Source organism: Oreochromis aureus, linkage group 3, assembly GCF_013358895.1.
Source record: "Oreochromis aureus strain Israel breed Guangdong linkage group 3, ZZ_aureus, whole genome shotgun sequence".
Taxonomy (NCBI): Eukaryota; Metazoa; Chordata; class Actinopteri; order Cichliformes; family Cichlidae; genus Oreochromis; species Oreochromis aureus.
In genome coordinates this window covers 24,292,609-24,307,444 of record NC_052944.1, presented here as the reverse complement: position 1 = coordinate 24,307,444, position 14,836 = coordinate 24,292,609, and the positions used below count along the sequence as shown (strand labels likewise).

At 39.7% G+C, this 14,836-nt stretch overlaps 2 protein-coding genes across 6 annotated transcripts; one reads left to right on the top strand and one right to left on the bottom strand.

The window, feature by feature from the left end:
* Nucleotides 1-5,845: 5,845 nt before the first annotated feature.
* On the bottom strand, nt 5,846-8,992 carry LOC116316719 (E3 ubiquitin-protein ligase RNF19B-like). Of its 2 annotated transcripts, none has more exons than XM_039610171.1 (5): nt 8,859-8,992; nt 7,785-7,905; nt 7,392-7,480; nt 6,816-6,986; nt 5,846-6,706 (listed from the first exon to the last, which is right to left on the bottom strand). In XM_039610171.1, exons 2-5 carry the CDS (start codon nt 7,879-7,881, stop codon nt 6,251-6,253), a joined length of 813 nt encoding a protein of 270 aa, XP_039466105.1. In that variant the 5' UTR covers nt 7,882-7,905; nt 8,859-8,992; the 3' UTR covers nt 5,846-6,250. The 2 variants fall into 2 exon arrangements, with proteins under 2 accessions (XP_039466105.1, XP_031591210.1); XM_031735350.2 differs by having other exon boundaries at nt 8,741-8,879.
* LOC116316718 (ubiquitin carboxyl-terminal hydrolase 47-like) lies at nt 8,881-14,414 on the top strand. Of its 4 annotated transcripts, none has more exons than XM_039610169.1 (12): nt 8,881-9,012; nt 10,228-10,354; nt 10,448-10,544; nt 10,881-11,008; nt 11,133-11,203; nt 11,559-11,714; nt 11,809-11,904; nt 11,991-12,119; nt 12,199-12,327; nt 12,421-12,455; nt 12,608-12,642; nt 13,321-14,414. In XM_039610169.1, the coding sequence occupies exons 2-12, from the start codon at nt 10,297-10,299 to the stop codon at nt 14,226-14,228; spliced, it is 1,842 nt and encodes a 613-aa protein (XP_039466103.1). In that variant the 5' UTR covers nt 8,881-9,012; nt 10,228-10,296; the 3' UTR covers nt 14,229-14,414. The 4 variants fall into 4 exon arrangements, with proteins under 4 accessions (XP_039466103.1, XP_031591209.1, XP_039466102.1 ...); XM_031735349.2 differs by having other exon boundaries at nt 10,878-11,008; nt 11,589-11,714; XM_039610168.1 differs by having other exon boundaries at nt 10,878-11,008.
* Nucleotides 14,415-14,836: the final 422 nt, after the last annotated feature.

The following is a 14,836-nucleotide window of genomic DNA, read 5'->3' as shown; positions in this document are numbered from 1 at the left end:
AAATACCCACCGCTAGTATGTACGGAAGACTAGGGTGAGTTAGTCAGGTTTAATAGGCAGATAGTGGGGGATATTGCTCCTGTTAATTGTGTGTGTCCAAGGTTTTATGAAGTGAATGTCATCAAGTTGATGTGTTGGAATAAAGCTGTGTGGCATAGATGCAGTTCAGCGTTTGGATTTTGTAATGCTTTGATGAAAAATGGAGACACACCAATTAATACAATGTGTTGATGAAGATGGAAAGAAAAGACAGCTGAAACCGACTGCTAAGGCTTTGGAGAATCAGATTGAAAGGCTTCAAACAGAACGTCACACTAAGGTTAATAAAATTAAAAAGGTCATAAAGGTTATTAAAGAATTAAAACAATCTGAGGATAGTGTTTCCACTGTTCAGGCTCAGTTAGAGAATTTGTCTGTGTTGCTTAATGAGGCAACTTGTCTGCATGAAACCTTGCTTCCTTTGCTTCCTCAAGAAGAGCAAGAAAAACAAACTGCTTGGTTCATAAGTGTGCGGGCACATAATACTGAGTTTATGGAAGAGATAAAGAGATGGCTTCATGATGCAAAGGGAAACCCTCAGAGTAAAAATCAGGTGTCTGAGCTTGATTTGCCTCAGTTAAATCCAGCTGATGTTGATTCCTCTGATGTATTACCAGCTGGAAATGGTTCTGGTACTTCTAGGCACGCTGGCAATGTTGGTAAAGGTGCTGCAATAGATGATGTTAATCCAAGTGATAGCATCTCTAATGTTGGAAACAGAAGTTGTAGGAGAAGCAAATCTTCACTCAGTGGCTCAATGGTTTCATCTGCCTTGTCAGCACGCATAACAGCAGAGGCTGACATGGTGGCCCTGCTTGTTCGACAGAGGTTGTTGAAAGAGAAGCATGCTTTGGAGGAACAAGAAATACAGCTTAAGAAAAGAAAGGAGCTGCTTGACTTAGAAACTGAAATAGCAGCCTCAGCAGCAAAGGTGAATGTTTTGAAAGCTTCTGAGATGTCCCGAGTCTCAAGTGCTGTTAATGGTAAATCTGATGGAATGAATTCATATTTAGAACGAGAGCAGGGGCGTTTAGATGTTTTAAATCCTAATGCTCCGATGTTCAAACCTGTGTTACCAGAGCAACCCTATCAGGGTGTTGATGCAAGTGATCATCAAGCGCCTGTTTTGGATGTAAGGCCTAAGGTTAAAAACATTTCTCAGCCCAAGGTCGTTTCATTGGAACAGTCAGAGACGAAGCCACAAGTGTTTCCAGGTGCAGTTTCGACTACTCGGATGATGTCGCAATCTCACACACAACCAAAACATCTTACACATACAGTGCAAGGCAATGAGGGTCATGATCCTCTAGTCACCGTTTTGCAGAAACAAAATGAAATTACAACTTTATTGGCTGAGCAGCAGTCTCTGTTTTTGCTACCAAGGCGTGACATTCAGTTCTTTGATGGCGATCCTTTGCAATATCAAACATTTATGAGAGCTTTTGATCACATGGTGGAGAGTCAAGCTCACAGTGCGAAGGATTGTTTATATTTTCTCGAGCAATACACTAGAGGCCATCCAAGAGAAATGGTCAGAAGCTGTCAGTATATGCCTGTCGAGTATGGATATGCTAAAGCTAAATCTTTGCTCCAGGAGAACTTTGGCAATTCGCTGAGAATTGCTGCTGCCTACATTGAAAGGGTCAGTAACTGGCCACCTATAAAATCTGATGATGTGAAGGCTTTGCAGGAATATGGGTTCTTATTAAGGCAATGTTGCAATGCAATGGGAGACGTTGAGTCCTTGCATGAGTTGGATGTCTCTGCTAACATGCAAGCAGTTATAAAAAAGTTGCCTTATAAGCTCAGGGATAAATGGAGGAATGTTGCCTGCGATCTGCAGGAGAGGTTTCAACGTAAAGTGGTTTTTAGCGGTGTTGTTGAGTTTGTTGAAAAGCAAGTGAAGATCGCAAGTGACCCATTGTTTGGAGACATAAAGGATCCTCCAACAGCCATCAGAAAAGAGGCGAGGAAGTCTCAGTTTTACCCTAAGGCTAAGAAGAGTAGTTTTGCTACTACAGTGGCCAAGGTGGAAGGGAAGATTGTGCCAGCGTTGAGGCGAGAGAGTGGTTCAGTTGTGACTAAGGTTTGCTTGTTTTGTGGAGCAGGACATATGTTGGATTTGTGTCCTTCATTTGAAAGAAAGTTGCACTGTGAAAGATTATCTTTTTTGAAAGAGAATGGTGTGTGCTTTGGTTGTCTGCGCATTGGGCACAGAAGCAAGGACTGCAGGAAACGTCTCTTGTGTAAAGTCTGTAATCAGAAACACCCCACACTCTTACATATCCACTCAAAGCAGAGGGAAAGTGTTTCAGTGCAAACTATAGGAGGGGGAGAACCACCAGATGAAGGTCCTTCATTTGCTGTGCAAAGCAGTGGTGTTACTGGGGCCGGTGAGCAAAATAGTGCTCTAGCCATAATACCAGTTAGAGTGAAGTCCAAGAAAGGTAATCAATCACTGATAACTTATGCTTTCCTAGATCCTGGGAGCTCAGCTTCATTTTGTACTGAAGGGCTCATGAATAGGCTGAATCTTTCAGGAAGGAAAACTGGCATTCTGTTGCGGACAATGGGTCAGGAGAAAATGGTCAGTAGCTATGTGGTCTCAGATTTGGAAGTAGCTGGTTTGGGTTTGGATCACTACTGTGACTTGCTTGACTTATTTACACAGAAAAGCATGCCTGTTCACCAATGCAATATTCCCCGACAGGAAGATCTCAATAGATGGCCACATTTGCGCTATATTAACATACTGGAGATAAATTCCGGGGTAGACCTGTTGATCGGGACCAATGTGCCCAAGGCTTTAGAGCCATGGGAGGTTATTAGAAGTCAGTATGGAGGTCCCTATGCTGTAAAAACTATGCTGGGCTGGACAGTGAATGGTCCTCTTAGAGAGGATCGTAAGACTGACATTTTTGATGTGACTGTCAATAGGATTTCCGTGGCAAGATTGGATGAGCTGTGGGAACGTCAAATGAAGGCTGATTTTCCAGAATGTATTCAGGATGAGCAGTTTGCATTGTCTAGAGAAAATCAGCAGTGTATGAAGTCAGTGATGGACTCGGCTAAGTTGGTTGATGGTCATTACACCATTGGTTTACCTTTTAGGTGCAATCAGGTAAAAATGCCAAATAATAAGAAGGTCGTAGAACAGCGAACTATGAGCCTTAAACGGATGTTTATCAAGGATGATTCCTGGTTGACTGAGCAAAAGTTTCTCACTGAACCAGAAATTAAGCGGCCAGTGAACCTTGATTTTGGAAAGATCTCTTCAAATGATCCAGAGATTAAAATGGCCATTTTAGTTCATGTTGTTGATGCAAATGAACACAAGAGTGCATCAATCAGGTACAGCAAGAAGGCCTACAGAAAGCTGGCTTTGCAGTTACACCCTGACAGAAACCAAAACGACCTGCAAGCCCAGGACAAGTTCACAGACTTGGGGGCAGCGTATGAGGTCCTCTCAGATAAGGAGAAAAGGAAACAGTCTGACATGTATGGAGAGTACGGGCTCAAAGAGGGTCACCACAGCTCTCACAGAGATATCTTCTCCAGCTTCTTTGGTGACTTTGGGTTCATGTTTGGTGGCAACCGACAGCAACAGGACAGAAATATTCCCAGAGGAAATGACATAATACTGGACCTGGAGGTTACACTGGAAGAAGTGTGCTCTGGGAACTTTGTGGGTGGTGAAAGTGAGTTGAAGGACGCAGTGGAAGGATGGAATCAGGTACAGATTCATGAGATGCTGCTGCAAAAGTGGATTTTTAATCCTCCTGCTGGTTCCCATCATGGCGGTGTTTGGGAACGTCTCATAAGGTCTGTCAGGAAGGTGTTAAATTCTGTCTTGAAAATGCAGAACTTGGATGATGAAGGCCTTTGTACAGTTCTTTGTGAGGCAGAGGCTATTGTGAAAAGTAGGCCAGTAACCAAAGCCTCTACTGATCCTAATGATTTGGAGGCCTTGACTCCTAACCATCTGTTACTGCTTAAGACCAAGCCATTGATACCACCAGGAGTGTTCCAGAAGGGGGATGTGTATGGACGACGTCGATGGAGGCAAGTACAGTACATGTCTGACCTGTTCTGGAAGCGCTGGGTTAAGGAGTACCTGCCCCAGCTTCAAGAGCGTCAGAAGTGGCAGAGAATCGGACGGAATTTCATTCCTGGAGATGTGGTTATCATTGTCGATGATTCTGCGCCTCGTAACTCTTGGGTGACTGGTAGAGTTGTGGAAGCAATTTCTGACGGTAAAGGACTTGTACGTCAGATTCGTGTTAAAACAAAGACTGGTTGTTTGGACAGGCCGATCACTAAAGTGTATCTTCTACAGGAAGCAGAAGAGTCATGAAGATAGACATTTGAAAAAGTCAATTTGTATTAATGTGTATTTCATTATTTTTTAATTAAAATTGTATTTTTGAACGTTTGATAAAGGATTGATTTTGATTATCAATATGTCTCCTACATGGTAAGTATGATGTAATTATTGCTCTAAAAGTTAGAACAGGCTTTTCCTCGCAGCACGCCGTGTAATAAATACTCACAAAGAAAACGGCGGCCGTTACAACCTATGTCTAAAAATGTATAGTTTCATGCATCAGCTGAAACACTCGACTCCAGGTACGCGACGCCCAGCTGGAAACACTTCACGCAAGTCGAGATGCCCGAGATTCACAGAATTTACAGGAAATGTTACATTTTTGTGATTTATATCGTTATATCGACGATAGATGTCTTAATATCGGGTATGAGATTTTGGTCATATCGCACAGCTCTAGACTCTTACTGTGGAAGCCATGAATGTGTTTTACAGAGAAAGAGATTTGTGATTTAAAATGCAATTTATATATATTTTTTTTCTCATCAGTTATTTTGCTATTAGTTGTAAATGTTTGGGTTTTTTGTGGAGGATGATCACGTTAATTAGAGAAAGTTGGGTCACATGGTTATAGGTGATGCCAGGTGGTTCATTTAAGCAGCTGTTCACCTGTGTAGCGACAGATTGAGAGAGTTGCCATATTATTTATTTTTTTTACCGCTGTTTTCTTTCAATCACTGTGATTATTTAGAATACATTTTGTGTGTTATTATGAGTTGAATTTCATTAAATAAATCTTGTTTTGTATATTCTGAACTGATGGAGAATTTTTTTTTTTTTTTTTTTTTTTTTTGGCACTGCCTAAAAAAGCAAGGAAATGAAGAACGACCTGACCCGCTCAGTGACATTTATTATTTTCCTCACTACGCCATGCATGCAAAAAACAAAACAAAAAAACCAAAAGGCTGCATACAAGATCCCAAAAAATGTTGCCAGTTTTTCTTGCAAAATCAGAGAGGTGAGGAAAGGAAGGTGATAAATTTGTCCAAAGGTGAAAACCCATCATGGGAAGAAGGTGTTAAGTGTAAAGACACAAGATTATATGATGGTAAACAAAACACAGCAGCAAAGTCAGGCAGTCTGATGTTCTTTGTTCTTGGCTGGCTTGTTTAAGATCGGTTAGTTTCTTCTGAGAAAAAGTGATGTTATGAATATTTCTGTGCACAAAATTTGACAACAGAATTTAAAAATTCAAAATCTCTATAATGGACGATTTTGTTGCCTTTACGAAATACAAGTGCTAACTTTTATATATAATAGCCAGTGATCCTGATTTTTACTTATCAAATCACAAATATAATACAAAGGTCTCCTTTGATTTCTTTCTAATCAATCTGACATTTTGTTTAATGCTTATAATTTAGGAGCTACTGATCCACTATATGCATGCTGAAACAAAACAGAAGAAAAACAGCACTTTTTATGAGTTCTTTATTTTTCACATTGCGCTTAAACTACAGGCCAACAATTTGTTTCACAAGAAGAGCTGAGGCGTGATGTTAAGATTTCATTTGTAATAAACTGAGTGCAGATAAAGTTTATTCATTTTTCATATTCACAGACATGTTTGAGTAAAAGATGTATGTTTAATGATCTTTCTGCACAGTTAGTGATTTTAACAGAACAATAACAAACAATCTCTTGTTGTGCAATTTAAAGTTCAGCCAAGAGGAGGCTGAGAAACAAAGGCTGACAAAATAAATCTCAAAGTGTCTTTTGGAGCTGAGTTAGGCAACATACATTTTTTTTTTTTTTTTAATATCAACAATTGTTAAAACATTGAAGGAAAATATAAACATTTTCTTAAATTGTTCATTTGTCTTGTTTTCATGTTTTCCTCCACACAGGGATGGAGGTCTGCCTTGGAGCGACCCCACTGGGGCAGATTTCATATGGTGAACTGGTCTGTGAACATTCACGCTTCAGTTTCAGGCAGACAAAACAGAACACCATCTTGCAGCGTGGACATTCGATATTTTTGCAGTGTTTTCTGTTATGCTCCAACCTCAGGCCACATGTAGGACAGAGTCTGATGGCGGGGCAGCTGGTGACGCCCTCCACTTCAGGCAGACTGATGGTTTTACATGTCTGCATGAGTTGCAGGTCTTTGTTCTCACAGCCGTCGTTATCACAGCGGTCAGATCGAAGGCCTGAACCCTTCCACGGTTTCAGACACTGCCAGCAGAACTGGTAGGTCTTCTTCTGATCAGCTGTGCATACGACACACTGGACACACAGGTTGGACAGATCCTTCCTCTCTACATCTGTTTTACACTGTGGACACTGATGTGGGAAACAGTGTTTTAAAGAAAAGAAAGAGACCTCCACTTTAAACATTTTTATCAAAGTGAAATAAGCTGAAAGGTCACCATAATAACCATAAATCACTTACTGGCTGAACCTCGCAGTGGTCTGCAAGAGCCAGACGGGCCATGCTCTCTTCAAAGTGCTGCATTTCCTCCACAGTCAGATCAGCCAGTCTGCGTACCTCCTGGTACGACCACTCTTTATTACACTGCTTGGTGCCGTCCACTAAAGCTGGACATCTGAACTTGTAATTCCCCTGAAAACAACAACAAAAAAGACTTGCTGTATAATTAGAGAAGTCCAACTCTTCCAGGCTCTTACTTTAATTATAATAATTATAATAGTACTTTGTTACATTTATATCTAATAAGCTACTGGCTATTTTCACAATCAAATCTGACAAACACACAATGATAACCTTTTAAACTTATTCCTTGAAACGAGTACCAGTAGTACCCAACTATTTAGCTTAAACAATTTATAAAAAAAAAAGCAGGATCATGACCTAAAAGGTAACATTTGTATAATAATTTTAGCTAAAAAAGATTTATTTTAACAGAGCTCAAAACTTCAATCCAACTTTGTTGCACCACTGTTATCCAAATTAAACATGAAACTTTATTTACAAGAAAACATAAAGCGCTATAAGGACACAACATACCTCATCCAGCAGGTAGCGACACCAACGTGTCAGAGATTCAGGAGTGACAGCGTGGCCGCAGGACATCTCTGCTCTAAGAGAGTCATCACCTGAGGAGGGAGTGGACAATAACAAATCAAACATGATTTTAGTTTAGAGAGGAAACAAAGTCGAACTAGATTTGCATGTCAAGCTACCCCTCTACACGTCCAAATCCAACAAATCTCACACAGAGTGCATCATGTAAGCTGCTTCCCATCCCCACTCCTCCTTTTATACTGTCTCTGACTTAATCACCATCATATCTGTCTTTGATGCCTGCTCTGGTCTGTGCTGGAGTCTAGCTGCTGCTTCCACAACAGAAACAAAACACAAAATGTAAATTATATTCAGTAAAAAGAAAACAAATCTTACATGATGAATCCAAGTCATCCTCCCTGTTGACAAACTTCAGGGTGGTGTCTAGAGGGTCGTATTTCTTCTCCGCCTGATCCTGTCCACGGATGCTCATTTTGGGGATCCAGCACTACAAATACTGTAACATAAGATTTATATTAACATGTCAGCCTGCATACAGACCAAAAATAATGACTGTCATTCTCACAAGATATGAGTTTGCTGCTGAATAATGAGTAGTTTTAGTGATTTGGATTCCAAGCACTTTACAGCACCAGAATAAGAGCAAAGCCTTTATGAAGTGGAACAGTACAATTTTACTTGTTTTTATAAACTTTATTTGCTTTTGAAAATGCATTCATGTTATCTGTGTTTGGTGTCACTCTATGGTCTTCTTGTTGTCTTTCTCGGACTGAATACAGTGAATGTTTGTTCATGTCTTCTTGCATCAGTCCAGGTTTTTGAAGACTCCTCATATTACTGGAGTCTTACTGGTAGGATTTTCCACTTTCATCCTAGATGAAAGTTTGAACACTGCTAGAAAAGATTCAGTGTGTTCATGGTCTCTGTTTCCGTCCCAGATAAAGGCTTGTGTGCCGAGTTTCAGTTAAATAACCATGGCATTTAAAAAAAAATGTTTTAGCCTATGTGTGTTCCTTACAAAGAGCACTTAAAACGTGAAGGGTTTTGAATCCAGAAGCTCTCATTCTTAAAACAACTTATTTAAAAACCTCCTGTGAGGTGTGGCGAGTCACTCAAGGAAGTTCCTGCTGCCTTTAACTTTGTTACAGAATGTTAATGTTTCTCTTTCTTATGAGATTGTTATTACAAAGTAGTAAACATGTCCACAACATTTTATGTAATATTTTAAAAGAATATGAACTTAAACTTGAAGGAGGCTTCGTAGTAATTTAAGTGGATAAACTGAAGATATTAACAGCCGATTTAATAAAGGGAGAAATGTTATGTCTTACCTTGTAGTTTCGTAGTTTTTAGGACTTCCGCTTTTATTTTAATGCTCAGCCAGAAGTAGGACAGCCACACAAGTAACTCCTTAGGTTGATTTAAGTATTCAATAAATATTAAATTTACCAGGATTCGCGAGTCTCCAGGGTCTGTGTGTACTTGCAGCGGTGGGTCCTTGTGTGTCGGTCGCACATCCTCTCTGTCGCACTTCCTCGTTCAGCGTCGCTACGGCATCGAAAGTGAAAGTTTGCTGAGGTCGGTAAATCAGATAGGCTGCACGGTGAGTACTCTCCTGTTTACCCTCCCTTTTTACTACTCACCGTTAGAAAACACAATCATTAGTGCTGTCTGGACTCACAGTTTATAGCGTCAGTGCGTTTGGTACTTTATACTGAAGCTGTGATCGTTTAACTGTTGCTTGAATGGTCTGTTTTATCGCCCCTGAGGGCGGGTAAGCACGGCTAAGAGGCGGCAGCATGGTTCAATAACACTCGAGACACAGACTGTTACTGTGGACGATTTCATTCAAATTTAAATTGTAAACCAAAGGGTTTGTAATGATAGCACATTACAAAAGAAACCTGTACTACAAACCGTAAAAGTATCGTCTTTATAATGTTGCTCTATTATTACCAGCTCAACTTTACTTAGGCCAGGTTTTTTAAGGATGCCACATAACACAGTACAGTGACGTTATTGCAGGAAGAGAGAAAACAGAACAAACGAGAGGAGGCAGACACGACGGCGTCACACAGCTGCTGCAGATGTGTCTGCCGCACATCCATGACTCTGCTGTTCCACCACATCCTAAAGTTGATGTGTTGGATTGACATCTGGTGACTGTGGAGGTCACTTGAGTACACTGAACTCATTTTAATGTTAAAGAAAACAGTTTAAGATTATTGAGCTTTGTAACATAGTGAGTTATCCTGCTGGAAGCAGTCATCAGAGGAATGGTCCACTGTACACCATCAGCAGCTGTAACTGTGGATATATGGCATGATGGATCCATGTTTTCATGTTGTTAATGCCAAACTCTGACCCTGCCGTCTGAATGTTTCTTGGTGCCTGTCTGGTTATCCTCAAATTCTGGGAGGTCAAACTCACTTTACATCCTGGGCCAAATACAGCAAACTTTACTTTTAAGTGGCCAGACCAGCGAAGCTCCCCTTCTGTCAGTGTAAAGAAGTTTAACTACACATTGCAAACCTGAGATATGTTATTATAAGGAAAAAGAAGCGCAATTTCAAAAGCACTTTGCACACAACTGTTATCTATTAATTAGCTATTTTTGGCTCAGTATGAATGGCCATGGAAAGGTTTTTATCAGGAGAAAAAACTTCTTCAAAGCTTCTTAATGTCTATGCTTTTCTACTAATTTTCCAAAGCCATCTAATTGGCTGGATTGGCGTCTTTACCGGGTCAAGTGTGGCCCCCGAGCATTATGTTTGACTCTCCTGCTCTAACCTCTGCTGTATCTAATATCCTTCAACAGAATGAACCCAAGCATCTGACAGTAAAGTTCAGGAGTGAAAATGCCGACACACATCAGACGGACATCAGGATGAATCACTACCTCGTGTCGAGGTTCAGAAAGAAACTAAAAAGCCTTCCTGTTGCAGGTAAGTAGTATAAAATGCAGCAGCTTAAAGCATGTGGCTCTGGTTATATGATGTGTGACTTATATTCTTTACCCCCACTGACTTACTTTTTAGATTACCATGGCCTCAAGAGTCCAGGTCTTACATGTTACCTGAACAGCGTGCTTCAGGTGCTTTTCATGACAGAAAACTTTCGCGACGCTTTGAAAAGGTTTGAGAAACAACTTTATTTGGGATGTTTTTAAATGTGGCTTTGTTGTCTTGAAGAGATGAACACAGCTGTCATAAGTTAGCATAAAGCCTAGATGCATGGGAAAGAAAAAAAGAAGAAATGTAGGAAAATCAGAATAAATCAGAAACGTAGAGTATCAGAGAAAATTTTGTTTTTTGTTTTCTTTTACTCTTTGACTCTCAGTGTCAGAACACAGGTGTCAGATTGATGTGAAAGTGTCTTCCAGGAGTTAACACATGTTAAAATCTGGAACTAAGTGGAATTATAAAGATTTGTAATCACATTACCTTTGTTTCGTGGTTACAAATTAAGCAGTCCAGATCAGCAGCGTGCCAGTAAAGAGCCACCAATCGTTGACCCAGAGCTGAGAAGGCTGTTTGATGATTTACAGAAACAGTTGGCCGAAACACGTAAGATCACAGAGAAGCTGGGCATCACAGACGGTAAGATGGTTTATTTGACATGTCTCACTATTCTGTGCGTGCATTTGAAATGCTGCAACAAATATATTATCACTGGTTTTCTGGTAAGTAATTTTGCGTCCTCTTCTATCTCCCTGATCTTCAGTATTTGAACAACGTGATGCTGCTGAGTATTTTGAGAAGATTTTGTGTATGACGAGCCAAGACGCTTCCAAGGTGCGACCAACATACAGCTCTGTTTACTTTAAGGGCACAGTGTTCATTAATCAGTGCTGAAATTTGAAAATATCTAGGTACACGTGTACAAGGTACAGGACAGCAGGCACCAGCTCTAGCGGTCTGCTAATCAGTGTTAAAAGCGTCCTTTGGAAAATAAAGAATTTCCCACTAAAAGAGCAGAAAAAAATAGCACAAATTACTTTTTTGATTAATAAGCCAAATGAGTTATTTATTTGCATTCCTGAACAGAAAATAGGAGTAGATGTAGCAGTAGGCCTCCCAAATTATTGTAGTTTATTCTAACAAAATGCTTTTGTCAGTGCAGTATAGCGCTAACAGTGTCTCTGATTAGATGGGTGCACGGCAACTTTTTTGTATCCAGATCTTTAAGGGAGAGCTGAATCACAGGACAACATGCTGTAAGTGCGACACGAAGAACGATTCCAGGAGCTTCTTTTGGATTCTGCCACTAATGATGGAAGATTCAAGATATAAAACCTACAATTTGGTACTTAATTTTCTTTCATTAAAAGCAAGGGTATAAATATTTTCTAAATGTCAAGAGAGCCATCTGTTTCACATAAAATCTTCATGGTTTGCAGGAGCAAGGACTCGAAGCTTTCTTTGAGTTACAACAAGTATCTGGTGATGACCAGATATACTGCAGCCGCTGTGATGAAAAGCAAAATGCAGACATTGTGAGTGATGATTCTGATCTCTTAAAGTTTTTATCACAAAGATGAATGCCTCTGGTTCATGTAGTTGTTTTTATGTTGTGTCCTAGAAATGGGAGATAACACAACATCCAGATGTTCTGACCCTCCTGCTGAAGAGATTTACCTTTGACTACAAGCTGAGGTGCTACGTCAAGCTTCACTGCAAAGCTGATGTGCCTCAAACTTTACACTTGGAGGTATTTAAGAGAGAACAGCAAAATGTTTTAACTTTTATCTTTTAAATTTAATGACTTTGTTTTATTTCCTTCTCTCCAGAAATGTACTTATGAGCTCTACGCCGTGGTTAACCACTTTGGCAGTCTCACAGGAGGACACTACACCGCAGAAATCAAATCATATGAAAATGGGCAGTGGTACAGCTTCAATGATGGACGTGTTGAAAGTGTAAGGGAGCATAATTTGACAAGTCCTCAGACAGTTAAGTGTTTAACAACATGACATTAAGTCTTTAATTAATTATTATTTTTCATTTTTCAGGTCAAACTATTTTTTGCTAAAGAAAACCCACTGAGGTAAACACTTCTTTTGTCTAATGCCACATCAAGAATATTTCCTGAGCTAGAACCATGTAATGTGTGACATGAAGCAGCTGGAGTTCACATTATTCAGCTGGTTGACTTGTGACGATGTTTGATGGCGTCTTTCTCATAATTTCTCATAACAGGTCTTCTACAGCTTACATCCTCCTGTACAGGAAAGGTAAGTTTGCTTAAGATCACCTCTTATAATTTTTTTAAAATTCATAATTATAATTTATTTGAAATGGTTAACCCACCGAGAAAAGAAAATCATTTCCTACTGTAATCTTTACCTTATGATATAAAGTGCTTTGGAGACAAATAACATTTAATTTGATTGAAATTGAAGGTGACATTATTTGACTAGACTTAGATGTAGTGCAAAGAGTGTAAAAATGTAAAAGTTGTCTTACTAGCATACTTAAGAAGTGTTTCCCAAAAGCTTGTAGATAAAAATAATATTAAGAGTATTTGAATAATAATTTTTGACCTGTAGGAGGAGCCAAAACTGCATGCTTTAAAGAAGTACTGGTTGTTTTTGTTTTAAGTTCTTTCACTGTTTTGAAGAACACCAATGTACAAATCAGAAAATTAATCAGTAACACAAACTTATTGAACTGTTTTTTGCACAACTGATTGGCCAGTTTGCCTAAAATATTCATTTCCTAAAAGCCAAATGTCACTTAATGCTGCTTTTCTTTGTTACAGAGTACCAGTTGTTTTGCCACACACATATCAGACTGATGCAAAAATTATGACATTCATAATAAATGCCATGAGAGCAATAATCTCTTCTCCAAATACAGATTACCCATTGATCATTCTGTGTTTCACTAATCTTCTGTTTTTCTGTTCAAAGTGAGCAAAGAAGCTCCAAACACTGAAGGAGGAGACCACGACGATCAGTGTGCACTTTCAGATGTCAAGGCTGAAGGAAGGAGTCGTGAGGCCCACAGAGGAGACGCTGATGTTCCTCATTATCAACCAGAGAGATATTATGACAAAGGGAAGGACATTTTAAAGAGCTTCAATGGGGATTTGCCGAAAAGCTGCTGTGATGATGAAATTTTGGGAAAACTGATGAACTTTAGTGGAGAACCGGATAAACAGTCAAACCAAAGAGCAGCACAGATAAACAAAACAACTGACAATCGAATAAGCATTAAAGCAGATGCGCAGTGGCTTGATTCAAATACAAAGACACACGTGTATCCTCATATCAGCAAAACAGAAAATGTGAGAACACGGAAAATTCACGAGACTCAGCAAAACAGTAATTCCCAAAAGAAACGCCAGAATGCACAAGACACTTTCTGGGAAGTTAGGGACAACACTGATACTAAGACTGGAACAAAAACAAGTGAACCAAGGATTATTCCAGGAAGAAATAGAGAGAAACCTGGAGAGACTAAAGCTGAGGAAAAGAAGAAGGAAGAACTAAAAGAAGCATCAGCACGAGAATACAGCAGGCCTGTTAGACGGGGAAGGAACGGTTCTGTCTCTGCTGCTGATAAAAGGATTTGTAGTTGTTACTGTTGTTCAGTCCTGAACCCAACAAACCACTCCAAGAGTCACTGTACAATCAATGAAGCCTCTAATTATAAAAAATCAGTAAATCAGGGCAGAAATGTAAATACCTTAAACAGCAACATTATGAAAGAACAGCATGTTGTTACTACAGACAGCAAACTCAAGACCAAACACAAGCAACAACAAACTGCAAGCATGACAGAGAAAAAATGTGTTATGAAAGAGCCTTGGAAGTGATGTTGTTAATTGTGACCGGTAAACTGTGATCAGGAATGCATTTGTTTACATTGTTATATGTCAATGTCTTTCTTATTTACTATTGGCTAATGCACATAGGTAATCATAGTTTTCCCAGTTTGGGCCTCTACACATGTTCTCTGTAAATCCAAATAAATCACTAACAAACTGTGTATGTATTTAAAACGTTCAGTAAATTCTTTAATGCAGCGTTCCCCAACGCCCGGGCCACGGTACTGGTCCGTGAGTCGTTTGGTACCAGGCCACAAGAGTTGAGGCTCAGGTGTGAAATTTATGGTTTCAGGGCTTTTGTTGTTGTTTTATCATTAACTTGGTTTCCCTGGGTCTTTTCCTGTGTGTTATGAATATTTTTTTTGGTACCAGTACTGGTTTTATTTTGTTGTATTTATCCGCGACACCTCAGAGGCCGGTCCATGAAAATATTGCCCAACATAAACGGATCCGTGGTGCAAAAAAGGTTGGGGCATTTCTTTTAGAAAAATTTACTTGTCAAGTTCTGCAGGTGTTACTTGCAAAGGATCTCAAACACACGTCTTTGTAATGTGGCCCTGAGAGGTCAGATGCAGTACAGCAGCTGCAGGAGTGAC